General features: G+C 41.5%; 2 protein-coding genes across 2 annotated transcripts; one reads left to right on the plus strand and one right to left on the minus strand.

The window, feature by feature from the left end:
- Nucleotides 1–76: 76 nt before the first annotated feature.
- Nucleotides 77–6,923, plus strand: MONOS_3474 (uncharacterized protein; the record flags this gene model as incomplete). Its single annotated transcript, XM_067873480.1, has 2 exons — nucleotides 77–110; nucleotides 194–6,923. 2 exons carry the CDS (start codon nucleotides 77–79, stop codon nucleotides 6,856–6,858), a joined length of 6,699 nt encoding a protein of 2,232 aa, XP_067721063.1. The 3' UTR covers nucleotides 6,859–6,923.
- On the minus strand, nucleotides 6,868–22,519 carry MONOS_3473 (putative ubiquitin domain-containing protein; the record flags this gene model as incomplete). The annotated part of the gene is made up of 1 exon (XM_067873479.1): nucleotides 6,868–22,519. One exon carries the CDS (start codon nucleotides 22,517–22,519, stop codon nucleotides 7,028–7,030), a length of 15,492 nt encoding a protein of 5,163 aa, XP_067721064.1. The 3' UTR covers nucleotides 6,868–7,027.
- Nucleotides 22,520–23,241: the final 722 nt, after the last annotated feature.

Below are 23,241 nucleotides of genomic sequence, written 5' to 3' on the forward strand. Positions count from 1 at the left end.
TTTAAACATTTCAAAAAACAAAAGAGGATATCCTTGTTCGACATGCAAAGCGAGGTATTTAGAATGCACATATGACATGCCCGTTAAGAGACGAGGTCCGCGTTCAAGAAGTGTGAATGTATTTTTTTAAATGAAATGTTGAATTAAATGACAGCTCCTCCAAAACTCTTACAACGATTTTCTCTTGCACCAGCGTTTGAAGGAACGTCTCCTTCTCCAACATCTACAATCGATTCAAATTTTATTACGTCTTCACTCTTTGGAAATCCTCCGGTTCATTTCCCTCCACCACCTGCACCAAAAGAGGCATCCAAGCCTCCATTACAAGTATCATCAATTCCGTTTGCTCCATCTTCACTTCTTCAACCATCTTTGCATACTTCAACAATTCAAAAAGAAACATCTTCAACAGAAAAAAATTCTTCACCAAAAATAGAGGCTGGATCCAATTCCACATCTTCATATCCTACACAAGTCCCTCCTTTAAAAGCAAATAAATCATCTTCCCAATCTTTTTCGATGCAATGTAAGTCACTAACTTCTTCAGCTATTGTGGCAACAGAACGATTTTTTGACAATGTTGTGCCATTTTTAAGAATTGGAGAGGAAAAATATGCTTATTTGGAAATATTCCAAAGATATATTAATCCTCACTTCTGCTTATTTGGGAAGGATATGACATTTTTTTCACATTTTCCATTTAAAGCAAAAGAGTTATTAATAACATTGAAACGAAAAGAACTAGAACAGAAATTTAGGACAGATCAACAAAAAAATCACGGACAGCGGGCAGACTCCAATAAAGGCCATTCTTCAGGACCGCTTTCATTCGCATCAGGACAACTTTCCACTTCAAGAGTTATTCGGTCCTTCACACGTGTTGAGCATCTGCTGCTGTATTATTGCGATGCTTTGCACATGGAGTTCTACGCTGTGATTGCGCTTGCTGCACAGCTCGTGGGCCATCAGAACTTGTCTGCCATGTGCATTCGGCAAGCGCGCCTTTACTCGTCCATCCTGCAGGATACAGCAGGCTCTGTAGTTGGCGTTAAAATGAGCCTTCCGTTCAGAGTGATGCACACGCTCTCGCACACCGGAAGACTTGGGCAAAGCATCTGGGAGAAGATCCAGCAGATTGACGAGCTCAGCAAACAAACGAAAAGAGCTGGAACATCTCCAGAGGGAAAAGCAAATCCTCAGCATTCACAAATATATGCAAATGATCTGAAGAAAGCATCAAAGCTGTCTGTCACAACTCTTCTTCCTCCGCCACAGCCACAGACAGATCTTCAGTGTTTGCAATCCGTTTTCCCGCTTCTTCCACCACTGCGCCCAGGAGAACCTGCACCATTTCTGTTTCCATGTCGAGAGAACACAGAAAAAGGATTGAAAGGTGGAGGAATGGACAACATCTCATCACGGAACTCATCCTCTTCATCGTCTCCACCATATTCTTCTGATAGCGCTGCAACTTCTCAAAATTCATCGTCTTCTTCGTCTTCATCTTCGTCGTCTTCGTCATCATCATCCTCATCATCTTCGGCTGCTGCTGAAGACACAGAACTTTCACTCGACCTTTTGGCTTTCAGAGATTTCCTGCGGACTCTCACGATCGATGCAACATGTGCGTGTGCTGTCCCGTTTCGAACGAGTGAGATTGTCGAAGGCACTTTTGTGCTGGAGTATTTGAAAGGAATCGCTCTGATTTCTTTCTATTTTTACCAGCAAAACGAGCGGCGATCAAAACAGACGCTGTCTCTTGCATTCGATTTGCTGACATCGGAATATCTGCACAACATCATTTTTACACCATTTCCTCCGTTTCACAACCGAATCGTCCATCCAAACTCCACCATCCAACTGGACGGGAGGCATTTCCGACTGTTCCAGTTCTACGAGTACATCAAGAGCTCCTTCAACATTGACCCGCTGAACAAAGCGAAGGAGAATAAAGAAGAAGCCAATTCGACCTCAAAACTGCAAGAGAGCACAAACACCACTGCCCCGTTCTTGCCTCAAATAAGCTCTCCACCGACGATCCCTCTTCCAAACATTCCTGTCATCCAGACATCTGCATCCTACAACAAGATGCTGAAAGAGGCGCCGGCTGCTCCGTCTTCAGCGGAGAAGTGGGAAATGCGCTCAAGCGGTGTTTCTCCTTCGCTAAAGAGGTTGTTTGCAGTCATGTCGAACGATCCGGCTAACTCGCCCACACTTTTCATTTCTCCATTCGAAATATTCATCCTTGCCTCAAAGGAGCTGGAGGCATTCCGCTGCAAACAGTGCCACAGCTCAGGCAAGCCAGTCTCTCTGTCGCGCTTCGGGCCGCTTGTGTGGACACCATCAGCACCTCACAGCCAGAATATCCTCTCTGCTGTCTCACCTGAAGTCGAAAAGAGCCACGAAAACATCTTCTGGCAAAGAGGCGCCAAGCTGAATCCGTACAAAAGCATGTCGTTCTTCAACGACCTGTTTCCGTCGGTGCAGCTTCCGGGACAGAAACACAGAAGAAAGAAATTCTTCACTCAGAGTCAGATGGCCACACCGTCTGCCTCAAACACGCCGATGCCTGCTTCTTCTCCTGTGCCACCGAGGTTGTACACAGAGGCCACCATCAACATTGAGTCTCTAAATAACTCTAATGCTATTTCGTGTATTCGCTCATTGGCTGACCATGTGCTGCACCTCAGCCTCACAACGCGCGAGGGAGAGTTCATCCAGCAGGCATTTCTGGACGACTTCAACAGGTTTTCCGAGTTGATGAGCTCAGACATCTTCCCTTCTTTGAAGGCTGCTTCTGCTTCGCAGCTGCAGAACGAGCAACAGTCGCCGCTGCAGCAGGATGTTCAGGAAGAAATGGTCCTTTCACCGTTGTGGAAACCAAGAAGCGTGTTCCAATATTCTTCTTCTTCTTCCTCTTCCTCTTCTTCTTCCTCTTCTTCTTCCTCTTCTTCTTCCTCTTCTTCTTCCTCTTCTTCCTCCTCTTCCTCTTCCTCTTCTTCTTCCTCCTCCTCCTCTTCTTCTTCTGAACAAAAACAACACCCTGAGAAACTTCCAGACTTAAAAACTCCGTTAACTTTATCTCCATCTGCTCGATTGCCCAGTCCTCTTTCTCAATCGTCTTCTTCAAATATACTTCATTCTCCTGTTCCATCTTATGCACCGCAATCTTCCATTAGAGCAGATGATGGTAAGTCATTCATTTCTTCTTCTTTAATAACAACATCCCAAGCACCAACAAGCACTGCTTCTATTTCCACTTCTACTTCAAATTCAACATCAACTTCTTCGTTATCTTCTTCTGGACCCAAACTTATCCCATCTACAAATCCATCAAAGGAGTCTTCTTCCGCATCAAAGACTAACGACTCAGTTATGAAGCAAGTGCAGAAAGTGAAGGAGATCTTTTTTTCTTACATCGAACAGAAGCTCAGCTCGCAAAGTACAGCTGGGAAATCAGCCTTCCGCTCTGCACAGTTGATGTATTATCTTTCCAACTGCATCGATGTGACTCCACAGATGCGCATGATCGATGCTGGACACGTGTTCCATTTCTTAACATGGGGATTTTTCCCGTACTTGCCAATGGCTGCCAAGCCGTGGATGCGCTTGAAGAGGCCGAAAAAGGAAAAGGCGAATGCAAATGAAACACAACAGATGAAAGGGAAATTTTCGACAGAAGAAATCGAAGAAGATTTGACAAACCCATTTGATCAGTTTGGATCGAGCAATATAATTCCTTCAAAGGTGGAAGAAATAGCACTTCTGAGATCTGTTGCCCACCTCCAGCGGGTTATTCTGCAATGCGGTGGAGCAGAGGCGTTCACTTTAGTATCCATCAACGATCCTATTGAATCACCCGAAAAAGAGGACAATGGGTCACAACAACAATGCCAACAGACAACCGATTCCGACAAAGAAAGTGCCAAAGCTGCTCAACAAACTGACAAATCTCAGCTCAATTCAAATGAAGGATCACAGCCGTCTGTTCCGTTCAACATGATTTCAACGACTGCATTGTTCGAAAACGCGATGGATCAAATTCGGAACCCAGGCAAGCTTCATCCTCAGACAGTGATTGTCGAGAACATACGAGGGACAAGCAGCGAAGAGCCAGTCGAAGATCCTTTGGACGCAAACTCTTACTTGTCAGATATCGATTCGCTCTTTTACACAGAGACACCGTTTGAGCATCTCGAAAAGCCGCCTTCTATCGTATTTAACAATGCTATTCCTGATGGATATCAGAAAACAGCAGAGATCATCATATTCAAACCAGTGGCATCAGAAAATCAGTATAAAATAGCCACGAGCCAAGTTCCGCTTTCATCGCATTATTTCAAATGCTCCTGCGGTGCCAAAGTTACAAATGATTGCGGAGTTGACCCTACCTTACTTATTGGACAGTCGAAGGTTTTTAACAGCAAATCTGTATCTCCTGTAAAAGATGAGAATGATACATCTTTACTGTCTGAATCAGTGCCAGGTGCAAATCCATCATCTTCATCTTCACCATCATCTTCATCTTCACCATCATCCGCATCAGCATCTGAATCAAGCTCCACTTTTGCTGAATCATCTTTTTACACAACATCACAGCCTATAAATTTGACTTCGCTCAAAGCTAAATGGAAACCAACGCCAGCTACTCCTCGTGAATTCCTTCTTGACATTCTTAAAACTCATACAAATGTTAAAAGTTATGTTACCCCACCTCTTCAATTTTTACAGCACTTGGATATTCTTCTCACAAACATTATCAACAGGCAAACTCAGATGTCTGATACAAATGGATATAGCTCCTCAGGAGAGCCTTCAATATTCATGATGCTAATGGAAGGGATAAACCTGATTCTTCTCAGAATGCGAAATGACATGCCACCTGAGCCTCCTGTGATGTCCACTCTGCCCACAATGACACCAGCTGCTCTTGTTGGACCATCTGTCAGTCCTTCTCTAGACATTGGGATTTTGAACTCGATGACGTTCAGCTTGCTTACACTGCCATATGTTGGCCTGCACGCTGCGGCACTAGCCTGCGCAATTCGGAGTACACATATAATAATAAGCATCTTCATGGAAAGCAGCGTGTTTCGCTTTTTAACAGGTGGAATGTCATTTTTCATAATTGTACTTCCATCTTTTTTCTTTCAACATCTTCTAAGTAGAAGAACAACAAGTAACAAGCACTCTCATTTTCCTCGTTCGAACGAGCAATACTATGGCATTAAAAATGTTTACTTACTCAGAGAGGCGTATATCTGCTACTTTAAACTTATTCAAGTTATTCATTTCTTTTCACATGACGAAATTCCAAAACAATTGCATCGCCAGCACATCAAATTCTTCAAAAAACTTTCAATTGATTATGAATACGAGATGATGCACAAGCACGCAATGAAGTTGGAGGAAGATCCATTTCTTGTTCCAGAAAGAAGCGAAGGTCTCTTACTGAGCGATATTATCACACCAAATTATATTGCAACTGTTCGATTTTACCTTGATCACAATGAACATTACACTTTCATTTCTTCGCATTTCCCAAAGGAACCACCATTACACGAACTTATCCGTCGAGGCGACACAGTATCAATTCACACAAGTCGAATGAATGTGTTTGACGAAAATGGCGAAGACGATCGACCTCTTAATGGAGCATCAACGGACTCCTCTGAAGAGGAATTAACAGAGACGGATACTGTGGGGTTGACTCATTCTCCAAAAGACGAAAGCAAACGCATGCAAGACAAAAGCGATTCAGAAGAAGGAGATGAACTAACCGTTGTTTATGGCATGGCAGCTTCATCGCATCCACGATCATCCTTAAAATACTCAGAAACATGCTGCTCAGATGATGATGAAACAAGCGAAGACAGATCATCAATCAAGCTAAGCAGCAAGGGGAAGGGAAAAGGAAAAGGAAAAGGAAAAGGAAAAGGGAAAGGTAAAGACAGAAGCACAGGAAAGAGGAAAGAGAAAGAGAAAGAGCAGTTTAGCGACGACGAAGAAGAAGATTCTGAAGACGAAGATGATTCCAGCACAACTTATGATGACGAAGAGGAGGAAGACAAAGAATTAGGAATGAAGATGAAAAGAAAGATGAATCATCATTCAAAGAAAAGGAAAAAATCGCTTCAGCCAAATCAAGTTGAAACGTTGCCTTCAACAATTTTACCAGCAGAGAAGAAACCTTTGACCACAGAAGGCGCACCTGCTGATGTATTCGGCAAATCTTCGAGCATTCTGTTTCAGAATCACATACCGCCGCACCCACTTTCTGTTAGTCTTCCTATTTTCAAGAGCCAAATTTCACAGCAAACGAACTTCGAGCCTCAGCGTTTTAGTACCAATCCTTCAGTAATGCCAACACCTTATATAACTCCCACTCAAACAATTCCAACAACTCCTATTCAAACTGTTCCTCCTGCACCAACTGTACCAATTGTACCAACTGCTTCAGTAGCACCAACAGTTCCAACAACTCCAGCAGCTTCAGCACCTTTCGATTCAATGCAACAGGCACAGCAAAACTACATGATAGATTCAACTTTGCAGTTTGGTGCGCTTAATTCATCTTCTATAAAGCCAATGTGGATACCAAAAGAAAATTCATTGATGGAAACTCAATCGCCAACTCTTCAATCAATTTACCCACCTTTTACACCAAACTTTTACGATTCTTCTTTTGACCCACTTGCAAATCGTTCCGATCTCAATGAATTTGATTCAATGTTTTTGCAGTCATCTTCCAGCAAATTACCTTCAATTGGACTCGGATCTTTTGACTCTCACATCGCAACAGATCTAATGACAGATGATTTTGCCGATATGCTTAGTTCTTCATTTTTATCTTATTGACATCGTATTTTCTGAATTTTTTGTTTTTGTTATTATGATCATGTGTGTATATATTCTTTAAAACACTAAAAATTATAAAATCCAAAAAACACAAATAAATCATTAATGAAAAACAATAACAAAAGAAAAAGCTAAAAATTAACATAAAATTATAAGCCAAAAATTATGTTCATTGAAGCGGAATGGTAGTTAATTTTTTCCAGTCATCCACAGCAGATGAGCAAGACAAACGAATTAACTCAATTAAAGATCTTGCAGTTTGCTCGGGATCACATTCGGAAATTTTTGAGATCGTGTTTTCAAATTCTGATAATCTGTTTTCGCAAACTTTACCCAAAATTTCAATTGTCAATTTATGACATTCTTTAAGTCCTATAAGTATATTTGAAATATCAGCAAGTCTATCAATACATCTTGCAAATAGCCAGAGGCTTCCATCTTTTGAGCAATGAAGATAAGGGTTCTTTCCGCTTACCTCATCCGCATGTAAAGAAAGCAATTCAAGCAGAGAGAAAAGATCATTCACACACGTTTCATATGCACGAATTATACATCTTTTCCACGATTTGCTTGAAATGTTTTCTACTGGTCGCATGCTGTCGTCAACATCAATGCTTTCCAAGAGAGCACCAACGATAGTTGCACACGCATGACCCTGCACTGATGTGATGAAGGAAGGATGGAAAAACATTGCAAAGAAGCAATAAAAGGGGGTTGGGCCAAGTGAAGTGGGTTGGATCTTAATCGGGAAGTGAGATTGGTCGCTTGAATTATTATTAAAAAGTAGATTCCTTTCGGAAAATGAGGGAGAAAGAATATTTGATGATTTGAGTTCTTTTTCAGTCGTTGGCTTTCCTTTACGGCTGAGCATGGCTGAAGGATTCGAGTCAAAATTCAACGGTTGTGGAAGTGAGGAGAGATTCGTGCATTCATGTACAGAAACATATTGAATTATCATTCTCAAATTTGCGCTTGAAATTAAAGAAGGCGAAGACCTTATATAATTGTCATAACGATTGCAAAGAAGGAATGGATAGTCTTTACAAAGATCAGCAAATAAAATTTTCTTTCTGTTTAACACGTGGAGCTCTTTCTGAAGAGCTATCTGGATTTTATCGCGTTCCTCTGCTTCTTTTACTGTTGAAAAGATGTCTTTCAGAATTTCTCTTTTGTTAAGATCAGAAACAGTTGGAGGAATAAACTGTGGATGAAGGCAAAAAGCAAAGTAATGTCCACAACATTTGAAAAGCAAGCTGTTCAAAAGTTCTGCATCCTTCGAATCTTTATTAACATTTTCACTGCTATATTGTAGATATAAAAACAAAACGTGAGAAATTGTTTCCAAATAGCAATTTCCTAATTTCTCTTTGATTGCAGGGTGCCATCTCGGAGAGTCCATTGCCACAGATAAAGGTGGTGAGAACATGTACTGTTTTTGTGGAACATACAATGCATCAATAAGTCGAGCACTTGGCGTTTTTTTAGATGGTTTGACTTTCGCTAACGCAGTTGCAGAAGCAAGCTTTTTAAGATCTTCTTCAACAGTTGGCAATGATAAAAATGATGGGATTACGGAATCATTGAGTGATACAATAGGTGGTATAACAAGAGAATCGATATCAATATGATTACTTGAACTCTCTGGAACATTGCAAGTGACAGTCAGTGATTCAGTTATTGGACTGATATAATTATTATCTTTTGAAGTTGAATTAGCCGAAGAAGAGGATAATGAAGTAGAAGAAGGAGTAGAAGGAGAAGATGAAGAAGAAGAAGAAGAAGAAGAAGCAGAAGAAGGAACAGAAGAAGACGAGGCAACATCATCAGTTTCAGTTTTTAGTAATTGATGCTCTTCCTCGCCACCATCGCATTGAGGCAATTGATTCTCTGCTTCAAATCCAGCAAGCAGTGCATCGAAAAGCGCAACTCCAGCATTCAATAACGGAAGCAGAAGCGATAGCACAACGAGTGCAGGCTGGCGAACAAGTAGAGGGAATCGTGGCCTGGTTAAGACAAAGAATACGGAAAGGTTTCGAGGTGTTTCGTCATTCAAAGAGAAACCAAATGGATGCCTTTGATCGTCTGAAGTTTGAGTCGAATTTGACTCCGAATTTGCTGTATCGTTTGCTTGATGTGCATTCTGCGACGATTGGACTGGAGGAGGTTCTTTCAGAGCTGTTTTGAGCACTTTAACCATCGTGCTAAATGAATTGACACTTGATTGATATAGAATATTTGCAAGCATTGCAGTTGCCAGAAGCGGAATAAATGCAGAATCATGATCTGAAAAATCTTCATCCCATGCAACTTTATGAAAGCCTGCTGTCCGCGCTGGAGTGTTGATCTCAACAAGAAGCCATTTGAGAAGGTACGAAGCAATCTCTGTTCTTTCTTTTTGATCTGGTGAGATTATTAAGAAAGGAGAAAATGGAATCAGCCCCGATATATTTTGATTCTCATGAGCTGGATCAGATTCAACAAGAAGCATCAGTGGATTCCAAACCCTGTCTTCTCGGAGAGCCTCACGACTGATAAAGACAGTCATTATCAAATGAAGAGCAGTTTCTCGTCTCAGACTTCTAATATCCCTTCTGAGGAAGATGGCACACGAACGACGAAGTGCCTGAGAAACTGGAGAGAACGTTCTCAATACACGATAAAACAATGAAGTTGAACGAGGAAAGAATCCATAGAATTGCAGGCAGCAATTGAGGCACCATTTGAAATGTTCGGAGCAAAAGACGTTTTCTAATATTCTATCCCGTACTTCTAATCGGTGGGTCGATGAATTTTGCGGTTGATACATAAGTTCAGATAGGACTGAAGCAAAGAATGAGTATGAATAACGCATGATTTCGTCTTGATAGGAGAGCGCAACAGATGGAGGTGGATTCATATGAATGAAAATGCAGAAATTATGGAAGCATTCAATATTCTGTATTTTAACGAAAATATCAACAATGCTTTGCCTCAAATTTTTGTCGGAGGCTTTTCTTAGAAAGACGTCCAAAAGATGCATCGCTGCAAGAAGAGTAAAATCATAATCGCAACGATTCTCTTCTTTTAATCTGATATTAATCACATTGCATGCTGCTGATAGAGCCTTTGCTGCAATACGCACTTCATTAGACGACCGAATAAACCATGAAATCAAATTTATCAGCTGTTCGGGATTGTGAACATCCCTCACAGAATTAGTCAATTTTGTTGGATCCAAAAACTCTTTGACTGTGTCATCCTGTTCTTCAACCTGGACATGAGTAAGATGTTCAATATCAGCAAATTTTGCTACAAGTAATAAAAGTACTTCATGAAAGCGTTCAGGATCAACAGAGTAATACAAAGGCAGAGCAAGATACGATGGAACAACAGTTGATTTATGTGTTCTTCGGAATAAGCGATCTTCATTTCTTCCAACTGCGTCGCAATGTCCCTCAAAGAATGTAAATACTGGACGAGATGGATAGAAACATTCTGGAGTGTTGTACTCCCCTCCTCTGAGTCCATCGTCTGAGAATCCTTCGTATGTATCATACGTGGAATCGGCAAAGTGAGATACTGATGCTTCCCACTCGCAGTTGTAGTAAATAGAATATTGTGCTTCAGAAGCTGGCAATTGTGGAATTAATGCAAATGATCCATCATTCGACGATGCCAATACAGATTTTTCAGCGATCTGAGGGATACATTCACCTTTTCGGCAATGGCAAGAATCTTCGTCTTTAAGACTGTTGGTATTAGCAAGCTGACTGTACATGTTTTGTTTGCTTATTCCAGCTGATGCAAAGCAACCACAAGAGCACACTCTGTCTGCAACAATTCTTCGAACCCATCTCAATTCTTGAATTCGAGGAGTTGTTTCAAGAGTAGTTTCTGTGGCCTCAAGAATATGATTAGTATCGACCTGCTGAGTGTATGACGTATTTGCTGCATCAGTAACTGGCTTGTTGGCTTCATATACTGATTGATCCAATGGGATGGTTGGAGGTATTGCAGTTGCAGGATGGACAACTGTATGATGCTCAGCAGACGATGATGACATTGACTCTGATGAAGATGACGACACAGCAGATGCAGAAGCACTTGAAGAAGTTGCATTCTCCATTTTCTCATTGGACATAGAAAAGCCCCAACGCCATTTTGCTTGTTCTGCTCTGAGAACAGCTTTGTTACGGAGTTGTGCAGCCAGCCAATATGGCCCAGCTATCAGTTTTTCATCAAAAGACACAAATACTCCCGAAGGTTGAATTGAATCAGCCTCTTCATCGATTTCAATTTCATGTTTCATTTTCCCCGTTTCCTCATGTGACACAATTGCAAGCATTTCGGAGGATGTGCACTTTTTCTTGCTTTCTTTAATTTGCCACATCTCGTCCCCTTTCTGTTTTAAGACAAGATCACGGTCCCATTTCTTGCTGAACACAGCGGCATCTTTCAGGTTATCGCTTTCCTTCCAATCTTGCTTCATTCGGCTGATAAATAGTTCGTTACGCTCTTTAATACGCTGTTTTTCTTCTTCTCCATTTAAGACATCATCCCCAATCACACACATTCGAAGCAACATGGATGCAGCTTCTCTTGTTTTCCATTGTTTCGCTTCGCACAACACTAACATAATATCTGAGATGCACGAATTGATAATGAAACGTCTCAAAGGAGGGCTAACACGAGCAAATGCAGCAAGAGACGACATCACATACATCAGAGGAATTCGAGATTTCTTTCGTTCAAGAGTTTTCTTTAATAAATGTTTAACCAACATCAAAACGTTATTTGGAATTTCAACAAATTCTTTTGGTTTTAAGGGATATATTGATTCTGTTTCAACATAATATGAAGACGTATTTGAAAGATGGTTAACAGGAAATCTTGAATTATCAAATATGTTGTTGCAGCTAAGCATCATATTCGGGTGAGAGAACATTGCAATAGCATGCAAAAGCACGTTTAGCCAGCGTGCAAGTTCGTCTCTTAATGATGTTGCGCATAATTGAAGTGTACATTCCATGAGTTCTAAAAAGAATGTTGCTCCAACATAAGACACAGAATACATTGCTGAAGCTACAACATTGTCTGCCATGCCCTCTTCAACTAACCGAGTGAAAAATTTGGTGCATCTAATGGCCATCCAAATGGAACCAAAAATGTTAACCTTTGCACCGCGAATTAGTAATGGAGACACAAAACGCGCGTAGCAGCAATATGCATTATCAGGATAATATGGTGGGAGAAGTGCAGGAAATGGTGTGTTTTTAATAAAGCTTGGATTAGCACATGGAAGATTCGCAAAGTTCGGCTGCTGTGGCAGTCGTTCTTTTGGGAATTGATCTTCATTCATGTTTCGCTTGACATATGGCAAAATAGCTGCAATGATTGATTCTGTTGATTCAGAGGACAGTTTTTGAGCATTTCCCCAGTCAATTCCATCCCACTCAAAGCATGAGCACATCTCTGACTCTCTCACAGCAGCATCCACTTCAAATCGGAAAGTACGACTTAGACGGAAGCGATTCTCTTTTGTTAACGTAATGCCTTTTAACAGTTCGTTCAATTCAAGTTCTTCTTCATCTGTGAGCTTATCATCTGCTTCATCCAATTGGGTCTCGCCGTCAGATTCTTGTTCTGTTTTTGCTTCCTTTTCTTTAGCCCTTTTGTTTTTAATTTCATTCATGAATTTTGCTTTTGCCTGCCTTCTCGCATCATCCAATAAAGCCTTTGAAACTTTGTTGCATCGGGCTTTGCATCTTTCTTTTTCTTCAGCTATCATTCCTTCAACCTCACTGCAAGCACTCAGCAATGGCAAAGCGAGATACATCGTGTACATGACTGATGTTATAAGCACTTTGATTCCAGCCTTTGATGATGCAGTCGAAACTTGCGGTGCTTTCTTCTTTCCAAATTGCTCTTCGTCTTTTTCTCGTGCATATTTGTTGTATTCAAATTCGCTATCTTCCTCTCCCACAATAAAATCTGCAATACGTCTCGGATAATCAAGAGAAAGAAGTAACAACGATGCAAATGTTCCCATTGAAGCGAAATCTCGAAGGATTAGGTACAGTGGAAGCATGGAAGCATATTTTGTTTGACGACACGGAAGCAGCGAAAGAAGGGAATAAAGAAGAGATTGGCAGAGTGACAATGATGGAGAGAGAATGAAAGAATTATTATTCAGACACTCATCGATGAGCTGAGAAGAAGGAAACGGAGGCAATGGAGGAAGATATGGATGCTCTTCCGGTGGATATTCTAATTGTGCCGACGATGAATTAGAGAAAACTGTATATAGTGAAGAAGAAAACGAAGATTCTGGAGTTAATGCAGATGATGAGGAAGAAGATGACGACGGTCCATTTGAATGTTGCTGCTGCTTTTCGATTTCTTCATCTTCCAAATCTTTCCAGTCTTCTTCTTGTTGTGATTCTGAGTCGTACGCTTCGTCATAAGATCCTTCAATCGTAAATCCGGATGTTGCTTTCCCTCGGTGCTCCGCTTTTATCTGCATCGCTCGCTGTCTGCGAAGCTCAGCTTCTTCCCATGCACCTCTAACAAGCAGAACACGCAGAACAGCCAGAACAAGTTTTGCAAAAGCCATTTTGGCAACATCATCTGTGCAGTCAACAAGAATAGCTTTAAGCCAAGGTGTTTGCAACTGTGGAGGAGAATATTCCTCTTCATCCGAATCAAAATCCATTGACCCAACAGGTGCTGGTGGATTAAGCTGATAGCAGCATTCTGCAGCAAATAGAGAGGCAATGCGTATATCGATTGAAGCAAGCCCTTCAAACTGCCTGATCCAATAAGCCAGCAGAGGTCGCTCGCTTGAGTGAATGTAAGTATCAAATAAGAAATACATCCACACCCTGATGAAGTCCGTTGATGATGTCAAATGATTCAGTTCCAACGCATTCGGAGTTGGTAAGCACAAAGATGAGATTGCATGATATGCTAAGGCCACAACCTGCGGACGAGCAGCGAACTGTCGAGCAAATGAAGAATGAATCAAGTATGAGTCCATCGTTTCCATTCCTTTTCTGATGTCCAATGGAACAGGGAATAATGTTGAGGATGCGCAAAGTGCTCGAGATGTTATTGGGCATACTGATAAGGAGTTCTCGTCTTTAAAAGCAGGGCACTCAACGTTCATGCGATATTTCATCATGTAATCAAATAATGATGCAATCATTCGGAAATGGTTGTGATTGTAAATATGTGTTTCGTGTGTGAATTCTCTGTTTTCGGACTGAATCTGCTGAAGTGTGCCTATTGGCACATATTTCCTAATTTCCTCTGCTGAAGGCATTTCCTGTGTCAGCGAGTAAAATGGTATCTTTTGTTCTGGCTCATCTCTTTCCATCGATTCAGATGATTGTGCATCGGATGAAACTTCGTTTTCTTCTTTTTCATCAAAAGGCAGGATTCTGTCATAAACAAGCAAATATGCTGAATATGGCTTGTCTTCTTCAGCATCAACCCATTTTTTCTGTTTCCAGTCATATTTGCGTGTCGTCTGCTTACCTCCAAAGCATTGCTCCTTTAAGCGGAGAGGATCAACTTCCTCAACTGATGAGTCATTGAAGCAGAGCCATCTGTGCGGAGGGCGTCGTTCACGGATGTATGAATAGTAATGGCCAGATTCAGAAGAACCCGTGTGAACCACAACACCTGCAAGACGATACAAATATCTCTGCGCAGGAGGAACAGAAGAGTAAGTAACTGTTGCATGGGAAGAAGAAGATGACGATGAGGAAGAGGAAGAGGAAGAGGAAGAGGATGCTGAAGAAGATGATGGTGAAGCTGCTTTCAATTCTTCAAGTGCCTCTTCAATGGACAGCGGACGAGGCTCCTCCATCAAATCAAGTGGTGTTTTTTTCTGCTGCACCATCTGGAATAGAGACTCAATTGTGGTTTCTCTCTCTCTTTCATCAAATGTTTCTGATGTAAACGGTGTCAAATCGAGCACCTCTCCTTCCACTGGAAACTCAAAATAGTCATTCACTTTATATTTCAAGAATGTTTCAAAGTTGAACTCAAAACGCTTCAGATGGAATATCAGGGTGTTCGGTAATTTGCCAAGCAGCGTGCGCTTAACGCTCGTAACAAGTCCGTTGCATTCAGTACATTGGTACTTGTTATCTCCATCAAGCACTTCACCCTGAACAAATAGCTTCAGAGACGAAAATAAGGATCCTTTCGATTTAACGTCAACGGGAAGCACGTAGAACGGATCTCTTCTTTCGCTTCTGTGCCCAGCCTCGCAAATAATCTGATTGACAAATTCGCCTTGGAACATGCGCTTCAGCACATTCTCCTGTTTGTTCGATTTCAGTGTCTTCTCTAAATTATCAAAAAGCTGTCCAAGAAATTCATCTGCATCCATTTGAATGTATATTGACATTTTCGTCCCATTTGGATTTCTATAAGCATCACAAAATGGACGCGTTTCTGCTGCTTTGTGAGAATTTTCCTGCATGTTTGCAAACAATGTCTGAAGTTCGTCCCAAGAAGACTCTGGAATTTCCTCTTGTTCCTCTGTCTCTCCTCTTTCAGCAAGTATCATTTGTTCAACTTCTTTCTCTTGCTTAACTTTTTCGTATGCTGCATCTTTAAGCGAAAACAGAGATAGTCTGAAAGGATAATGCATATACAATTGTTGCATAAATGATAGCATGTAGCAGATAGTACCAAGGTTATTCATTCCAGAATACCCACTCTTTCCTCTCTTCATCTGTGCTGGCCAGTGCCTGAATCCATTCACAGAGCTTCGATGACGCTCTCTCAGCTGTAATCTTCCAAATAGCCATCCTGCTCTAAGCGAGCACGGAGGGCATTCATTGCACAGAGAAAGCAAAAGATCCACAGCCGCCATTCGAGTGCCTTCTCGCTTGCATTGTGGCTCTTCCTGCGAGATTGGTGCTATCTGAAGTGGAAATGATGGAGACTGCTGATTTGTGAGCTTGGCAGGTGATAAAAGTGCAATAGATGAGGATGACAAAGGAAGAGTCTCCCAAACTGTCTTATTTTGTGCAATGTCCATTTGCAGTGTTTCTGGTGTTGTTATGTTTGTAAGCATGTGGTGGAATATGTGCGAAACAAGGTTAAATTCTTGTGAAGTACCCAGAATAGATTTGAGCGACATTGAGCTGCTTTTGGTTGTGCATTCTAAATGTTCTGGAGTTAATTTAGAAGATGAAGAAGCATTTATGCTCGCCTGGCTTTCGTCCTGATGAAAATCAGACGAAAGTTCAATGATGTTCTTTAGCAGACGTAGCCAGCCAATCAACACATCGTCACTTTGTGTTGTGAAAGGTGACTCGGATGGATCTCCGTCGAATTCAATTGTTGGCCTATGGACGATGATGGAAGACACCACACTTGCCAGAGACGGAAGATCATGCACAAGCGAATATGGCTGAGCAGGAATGACTTGTATCTTGTGTAGTGCCAATACTCCGATGAGTTTTGAGAAAAACGAAAAGAAGTTTTCACAGTTGGATAGAGGGCTTAGATAATCAAGCTCGTCAGCTGTGTTGATCACACAGTGAAGGAGCTTGGAGCAGACCGGAGACAATGTTTGACTTTCAGTATCTGAAAGAGACTTTTGCTCTGCCAGTGTCACAACTTTTGTCAAAAACTTTTCAAAAGAAATGCGCACAGATGCAACTGTCGAGTGGAGAAGAAGAGCAGAAAAGAAGACGTCAAATGAAGGCGACGATATTTCTTTCAGCATTGAATCTGTTGATTGTTTAGACGAGCACAGAGCAAAAAGAATGGATAAAAGTGATTCAACTCCCTTTGAGGACTCCACAGCTGTTGGATCAAGTGAAGAGGAGAAAGATTGCTTGCCATCTGACTCCAACATTTTCAAAGGAGGCATTGTTTCTTCTACTAATGAAGTTATATCTGGAATGCATTGAGTTAACCATAGAAGATTGGCATCTGACTTCTTTCCAGATTCGAAAACAGCTTCTTCTGAAACATAGCACCCGCCAGGACCATATCCAAACTGTTCGCCCTGTGAACTGTAGATTGATTTGTGCGAAATCTGTTCTGTGTCCATCTTTCCGATTTGACTTGAATTATCTTTGGAGCTTAGCTCAATTCTCATCAGACGCGTTTTCTCCAATGCTTTCATAATTACTCCATCTTTTTGCTCTCCCAACATCTTTGACGAGGCTCCTCCTGAAAACTTCCAGCCAAATTCATTTGCTCCAGTTGAAATAGATGGTAGTAGGTGTTTCGAAGCAAAATACTGAAGATGCTGCGAAGATAAAGAAAACAGAGAAGCCAACGAAAGCAGTTGGTAGAATAATGATTTAGAAAGAGTTGTTGCCGAATCTTCTTGCAATTCTGCCATTTGATTGAAAATGGTCCGAATATGCTTCTGGGATTGATTAACGTTGATTTCATCTTCATTGTCATTTAAGATTATACTTGTTTCTATGTCCATAGCTGAGGTGTTGGATGATAGACTTTCTTTGGCTTCTTCTGATTGTTGTGATGATGTTGTTGTTTCAGATGAATCGACAATGAATGATGAAATTACTGCCATCAGCTGAGAAAATATAGAAGATCTCAGCGAAGCTGGAGTTGCCTCATCTGTAAAGTCTATTGTGAAAAGAAGCGAAAATAGTGTTAAAAGTCCACCAGAAAGACAAAAGTGATCCTTCCATTCAGAAATAGCGTGCTGAATTGAGGATTTTCCTTGTTTGTTCTCATCTTCATTGTTTTTCTGTTCGTCTTTTTGGCTTGCAGTGGAGCATGATGACCAATAATTGTTTGATTCATCGAGCATTGAAAGAACAACCCCAAGTGAATACTCCAACTTGTTGAGAGAAGATGAATCGAACACTTCACGCCATGAAATTATCCTCTGCTGAATAGTCTCCTTTGATAAAGCCGAAGAAAAAGCATTTGACGATAACAATGACGACGACGACGATGATGATGATTCTCCATAAATAGAAGTTGCTGATTGTTCAGAGTCTCTCATTCGCTCAGAAGGATTGCAAGTGATGATAGCATCCTGAATAGATTTGTTTGTTGGCGCCTCAGCCAGAAGTGACTTTACCAAGTATGTAATTGAAGGAGATGCACCCAATGCACTGAACAGAAGTGGATGATGACTGAGGAGCAGCTGAGATGGATACAGATAAGGAGGAATGGCAGAAAATGGATAAGCATAACACACAGGTCGAAGAAGGGGATCTGCTTCCGTCATTGTAGAGACATTAATTACTGATTCGTCATACAACTTTGAGTTTGCTTCTTCGTCTGTAGCAGTCCCTCCCAGAGTAGAAAAGGAGAGCGTATAAGCTTTGTGCGGATCACGTAGCATCTCTCTCAAAACAGCTGGCTGTGCAGCAGATTTGAGTACTTCCTTCTCCTTTTCCAGTTGATACTCGCTTCCCTTGTTCTCTGCCCCAATGCTTCGAATGTGCTGCTTCAGCGCAACATCCAGCTTTGGCTCTTGCTTCTTTGCAAGTGATAAAAGTGAGCTTTTGTCCTGTGTGTAATCAGCCATTCCGTTGTACAGCCAGACATCGCTAATTTGTTTCATTGCTTTCCAGTTCGGTCTGCTGATAAAGTTCCGCATGTTTTCTGCTTCTTCTATTTCTGCCTCCATCATTCCAGGTTCATGCACCGTTATTTCTCCATCCATCGCTTCGAGTCCCTGCCCCAGCATCGCATCGAGCTGGCTGCGCGTAATTGCTCCAGTTTTCTCAGCGTACAGTATTCGAAGAAGCTGCGGACATGCTTTCTCTGTTGTTGTGATTGCCGTCTTGACATCGCCAGTGGCACCAGCTTCCAATGTTACTTCCACTTTCATCATTGGGCCGTGCCTTTGGTGAGAGCGGGCACGAGAGCATCTGATGAGCGGATGCACTTGCATGTCAAACTGGTCGATCATCTCTTTGATGATGAGAAGGGCATTTTCTGCTCGTATGTACAAGAGCTGCGATATCTCCTCTGCATCACGCTGCTTCTTATTTATCGCATCGACAAGATTCTTCACTTCTCTCATAGCCTTGTTGAGGCAGGCATTTATTGCCTCCTCAAACTGGATGAGTGCAATTGTTTCGTCGCACATCTCTTCTTCACTCATCGCTCGCTCGCTCTGAAGCATCTGTGACTGTGGCGACTGAATAAACTTTGTCAGCTCCGGAAACGCATTCGGAGCAAATGACTGCATCAAGCAGGAACGGGCGTTGGATCCGATATTTGCATAATGTGCAGGAGAAGAGAAAGAAGAGGACGAAGATGAGGAAGACGATTTTGATGACTTAGATGTGCGAGCAGTCTTCTGCTTGTTGAGCGTCTGAAGCTCTGCTTCGATGTTGCGCGAAGAACCGTTCATCAGAGCTATTTCCCAGATCGTCTCGTCTGCCACTCGAAGCGCTTCTTCAATCGCTTTCAGGTTTTGCTTTGTCTGCTCACAGTTTTCAGCATATGAAAGCACAGATAATTTGTTCTTTTCAATAAGTCTCCGTTTATTTTCTAGAGCTTTCTCTTGTTGCTCGTTTTGTTCCTGTTCTTCTTTCTCAAATGAAGCTGAGATCTCTTTGAAGACTTCCTCAAACTGTGCATCATCTGCTTCTTCAGAACTTTCCCCTTCACTTGTTTTCTCCTCACGAGCCTGCTTTAGCATTGCCTCCAGCTCCATTTGTTTTTCTTCGTGTCTCTTTCGTTTCTCTTCCTCAAATTCCTTTTCTTCGACTTTGAGCTCTTCCTCTGCTGACTTTATCTTCGCGTTAATCCTCGCAATGCCATCTGTCCATCTGTTGATTCTGATTGAGTGCTTTGTCTTAGCAATCGATGCTTGTGTCAAGATTGACTTAAACAGATTGAATTCTGTTGCCGAAAGGCTTCCTTTGTCCATCGTGTGGCACATCTGAATGAAGAATGGAATGAACACCTTGGGAAACATGTTGTCGTATTGCAGAACCAACTTCTGAAATTCGGGTGTCGGCTGCACATGCGGCGGAGTCTGCGGAGGAGTGATAAGCTTCCGTATCAAGTCAACGCCTTGCTCTTTCTCGTCAGCTGTCTGCGCGTCGAGTGTCATCGTGCTCCACACTCGGTCGAGCATCTCCTGTGTGAGCGGCTGCCGCGACGTCTGAAGAATCTTCAGCAAAAACAGAGCAAGCGAGGACGTGTGCTCAGAGTAAGTGAAGGAGCCTATCTGAGCCGAATCGATCTTTAAGCCAGATGTTGCTAAAGACAAAGATGAGCCTATTGAGCTCAAGGAATGCAAAGAAGAAGAGGAATCTGTCAGCATATTCGCTTTGGAGTTCGCCATTTTGTTCATCTTCATCATCTCATGCAGCTCTTCAACTTCTGATAGAACAAGCTCAGCAATGTTGTGTTGCATTTGCAGATACGTGAAATACTCTCTTTCGCTCATCATGTGATTGTCTTGTGTCAATAAAGACCTGTTCTTTTCTTCCTGTTCTTTCTCTTTGAGCAAACGCTGTTTCTTCTCTTCAGTTGTCTCATTGTCGTGTGCTCCTTTCTTTTCCTGCTGCTGCAATTGTTCTGTTATGATCGCATTTTGTAGGATTCGAATGCTCTGAACAACAGAGTTGTGGCAGTGAAGCAGCGCAACACAAATCGGGATGAAGTGCTCACGATGAGCCAGAGGAAGCATTGAGACAAGCGGAATGAGATGGAGCAGCGCCTCCTGGAGAACAGGAGGAGTGCAAGAAAAAGCAGACAAGAAAGGAAATTGTGTGTGGCGTACGAGTGATGGAGAAAATATGAGGTATTGAGGAGTGGTAAAAGAGAAGCTTGACAATGACGAGGATGAGGAAGAGGATGAGGAAGAGGAGGAAGAAGAAGAAGACGCAGATGCAGATTCATCTGAAGCGGAAGATGTAGAAGCTGCACAGAAACTAATGCAAAGCTCTGACAGTTTCTTCACTTCTTCTTCACTTATTTTCTTTTTCTCTTCTTCGCTAAGCGGATCAAGAACGACAGAAAGGAAGAAATCCAATCCTTTTTCAGAAAGCTGTGGGAATGAGCGAATTATGGATTGCTCCACAATTCCTCTAAGAAGGCGAATAGAATGGACATCGCTGATGAGAATATTGGAAGCATCTGCTTGTTGAAGAGAAATAGAAGAGGAGCTTGGCAATGATGGCAAGGACGAAGATGAAGAAGGTAAAAAAGAAGATGATGATGATGCGAATTGTTTTTGCTTTCTTGAATGGAGCTTGGATGTTGTGTTGACGCAAATCGAGTTCACAATCATGTCAAACAGAACTGTCAGATCGCCTTCAGAGCAGACTTTTATCAAATCCATGAAAAAGGCATTCATTTCCTTTTCCTCGCTTTCGTGTTTTCCTCTTGCCGCCTTCCACAGAATGCTCAGTACTTGCTCGCCAAGTCCGCCTTTCAGTTGGCACAACCGCAGCGGCAGCGCAAACGCCCTCTTTGCGACTTCCATGTGCATTCTCTCTCCAAATATTGCTTCGATCACATGATACTCCGCCAGCATTGCAAGGAAGGTTCGCGGACGCATTGCTGATGCGCACACAATTGAACGTGATTCAATGACACTTCGAGGCAAACGAGGAGTAACAGTCTTCAATGGATCACTTTCAATCTTCGCAATCAAAGCAAGTGCATCTTTTATTTTACTGTCGAGCAGAAGTTGTTGTGCATCTCGATTGTTATTTCCTCCTTCAACGTGCTGTTGGTTTCTGTTAAGTGCTTCTTCTCTTTCTGCTTCTAATTTTGCTTTCAATTCTTTAGCTTGCCTTAATTGGCTCTTTCGCTCCATAATTTCAGCCCTTCTTTCTCTCACCTCCTTCTCTCTTGCTTCGTCTTCGTCTTCCACCGACTGTGACACAGTCGATGATTGCGACTTGCAAAATGACTCAACAAACTGAATGGCAGCTGCAATACGCTTTTCCAGCGACGAAGCGCTCATCTGGCGCACGCAGATGTGGAACAGGAGCTCCTCCATCGCTTCCTTCACATTTCGCTTTCTGCCTTTCCCCAACGGAAGAGCAGCGGAATCGCTTATTTGTGCTATGCGAATAAGCACAGACTCTATCGAGTTCAATATGCGAAAAGCAGATTTCTTTTCAGATGGGGGCATCATTGTGTCGTAATTGATACCTTCTGCAAGAAAATATGCTAACTCAACAAACAGTGACTGGAATGGCAGAAGTGAATTAGCTGTGAATATGTTGGATGCCCTCTCAAATGGCCGTATTAAGTACTTCAGCCTGTTTAGAGATGCATCGGATTTGAATTGGTAATGGTGTTCAGACAAGAATATTGATGATTTTTCATTTTGTGAAGTTATAGATGACGATGATGATTCACTTGCGCTATCTTGTTCTGTTTCAATACGATGTGCTTGAAGCTCTTGCTCTATTACATCTGACAACAACTGAAATCCTTGATAGTCAACTAAAACGCTCAGCATGGACAATGGGTATGCTGGCAGTCCTTCCATATTCAGATCATCATCAACATATTGACTGATAATCTCGTCGATTTCAGGTAAGTTGTGTGAGTCAAATTCGTAGCTTTGCCAATAAGAATTAACTTTGCAACTGAACAAAACTCCTATGGCATGGGCAAGAGCATCAGAATGTTCAAACTGATTTAATGATCGAACCAAAAAGATAACAATATCTTTGGTATAGCACATTATACTCTCCCAGCATCCTCTTGAAAATGTTCTGTTAAATAAAAATAAAAAGGTTAAAATGCAATTTGCTTTTAAAATTCAACAAAAATATTTTGAGTTAACAGACGCAAAAGATTTTATCACTCTAAATATTCTAATAACTGATTGAAATAGTTGTTCATTAATCTCTTGCATGCGAAGAGCTTCATCTAATTCATCAAGTGCAGTGCAATAAGCTGAAAGAGTAATAACACTGTTTTTTATTTCGGATTCTACGTGAAATAGGATTTCAAAAGATGATATTAATTATTTTTCATCAAATAAAGAAGAAAAAAAGAAAAATAAAGAAATTTAAAGGAAATGCAGAATGTGTTAATCTCAACCTCGAATTGAAGATCGCCGTAAATCAATGCTACGAAGCGAATTATTTAATTCTTTTTCACTTGTAAATATCTCCAAAAATTCTAATAATTCCTCGAATATTGATTATAATAAAATATAAAATTTGCACGCCTTCCTTTTTCTTGGAGAAATAGTCCTCTTCACTCATATTTCAATTGGTAAAATATTTGATCTGAGCCATCATAAAGTTATCAGACACAGTTCTGTTCCTTTGAGTGTATTTTGATATATTCATTCCTCAGTTGAAAACGCAATTGCAAGTCCGAAATTCCGATAACAAATAAATATTTTCAACTAGATTAAATAAACTTTTCAAAAAAACTGAAATAATCACAAAAAAA

The sequence above is a fragment of the Monocercomonoides exilis genome, assembly GCF_001643675.1.
Source record: "Monocercomonoides exilis strain PA203 chromosome Unknown scaffold49-690789, whole genome shotgun sequence".
Lineage (NCBI taxonomy): Eukaryota > Preaxostyla > Oxymonadida > Polymastigidae > Monocercomonoides > Monocercomonoides exilis.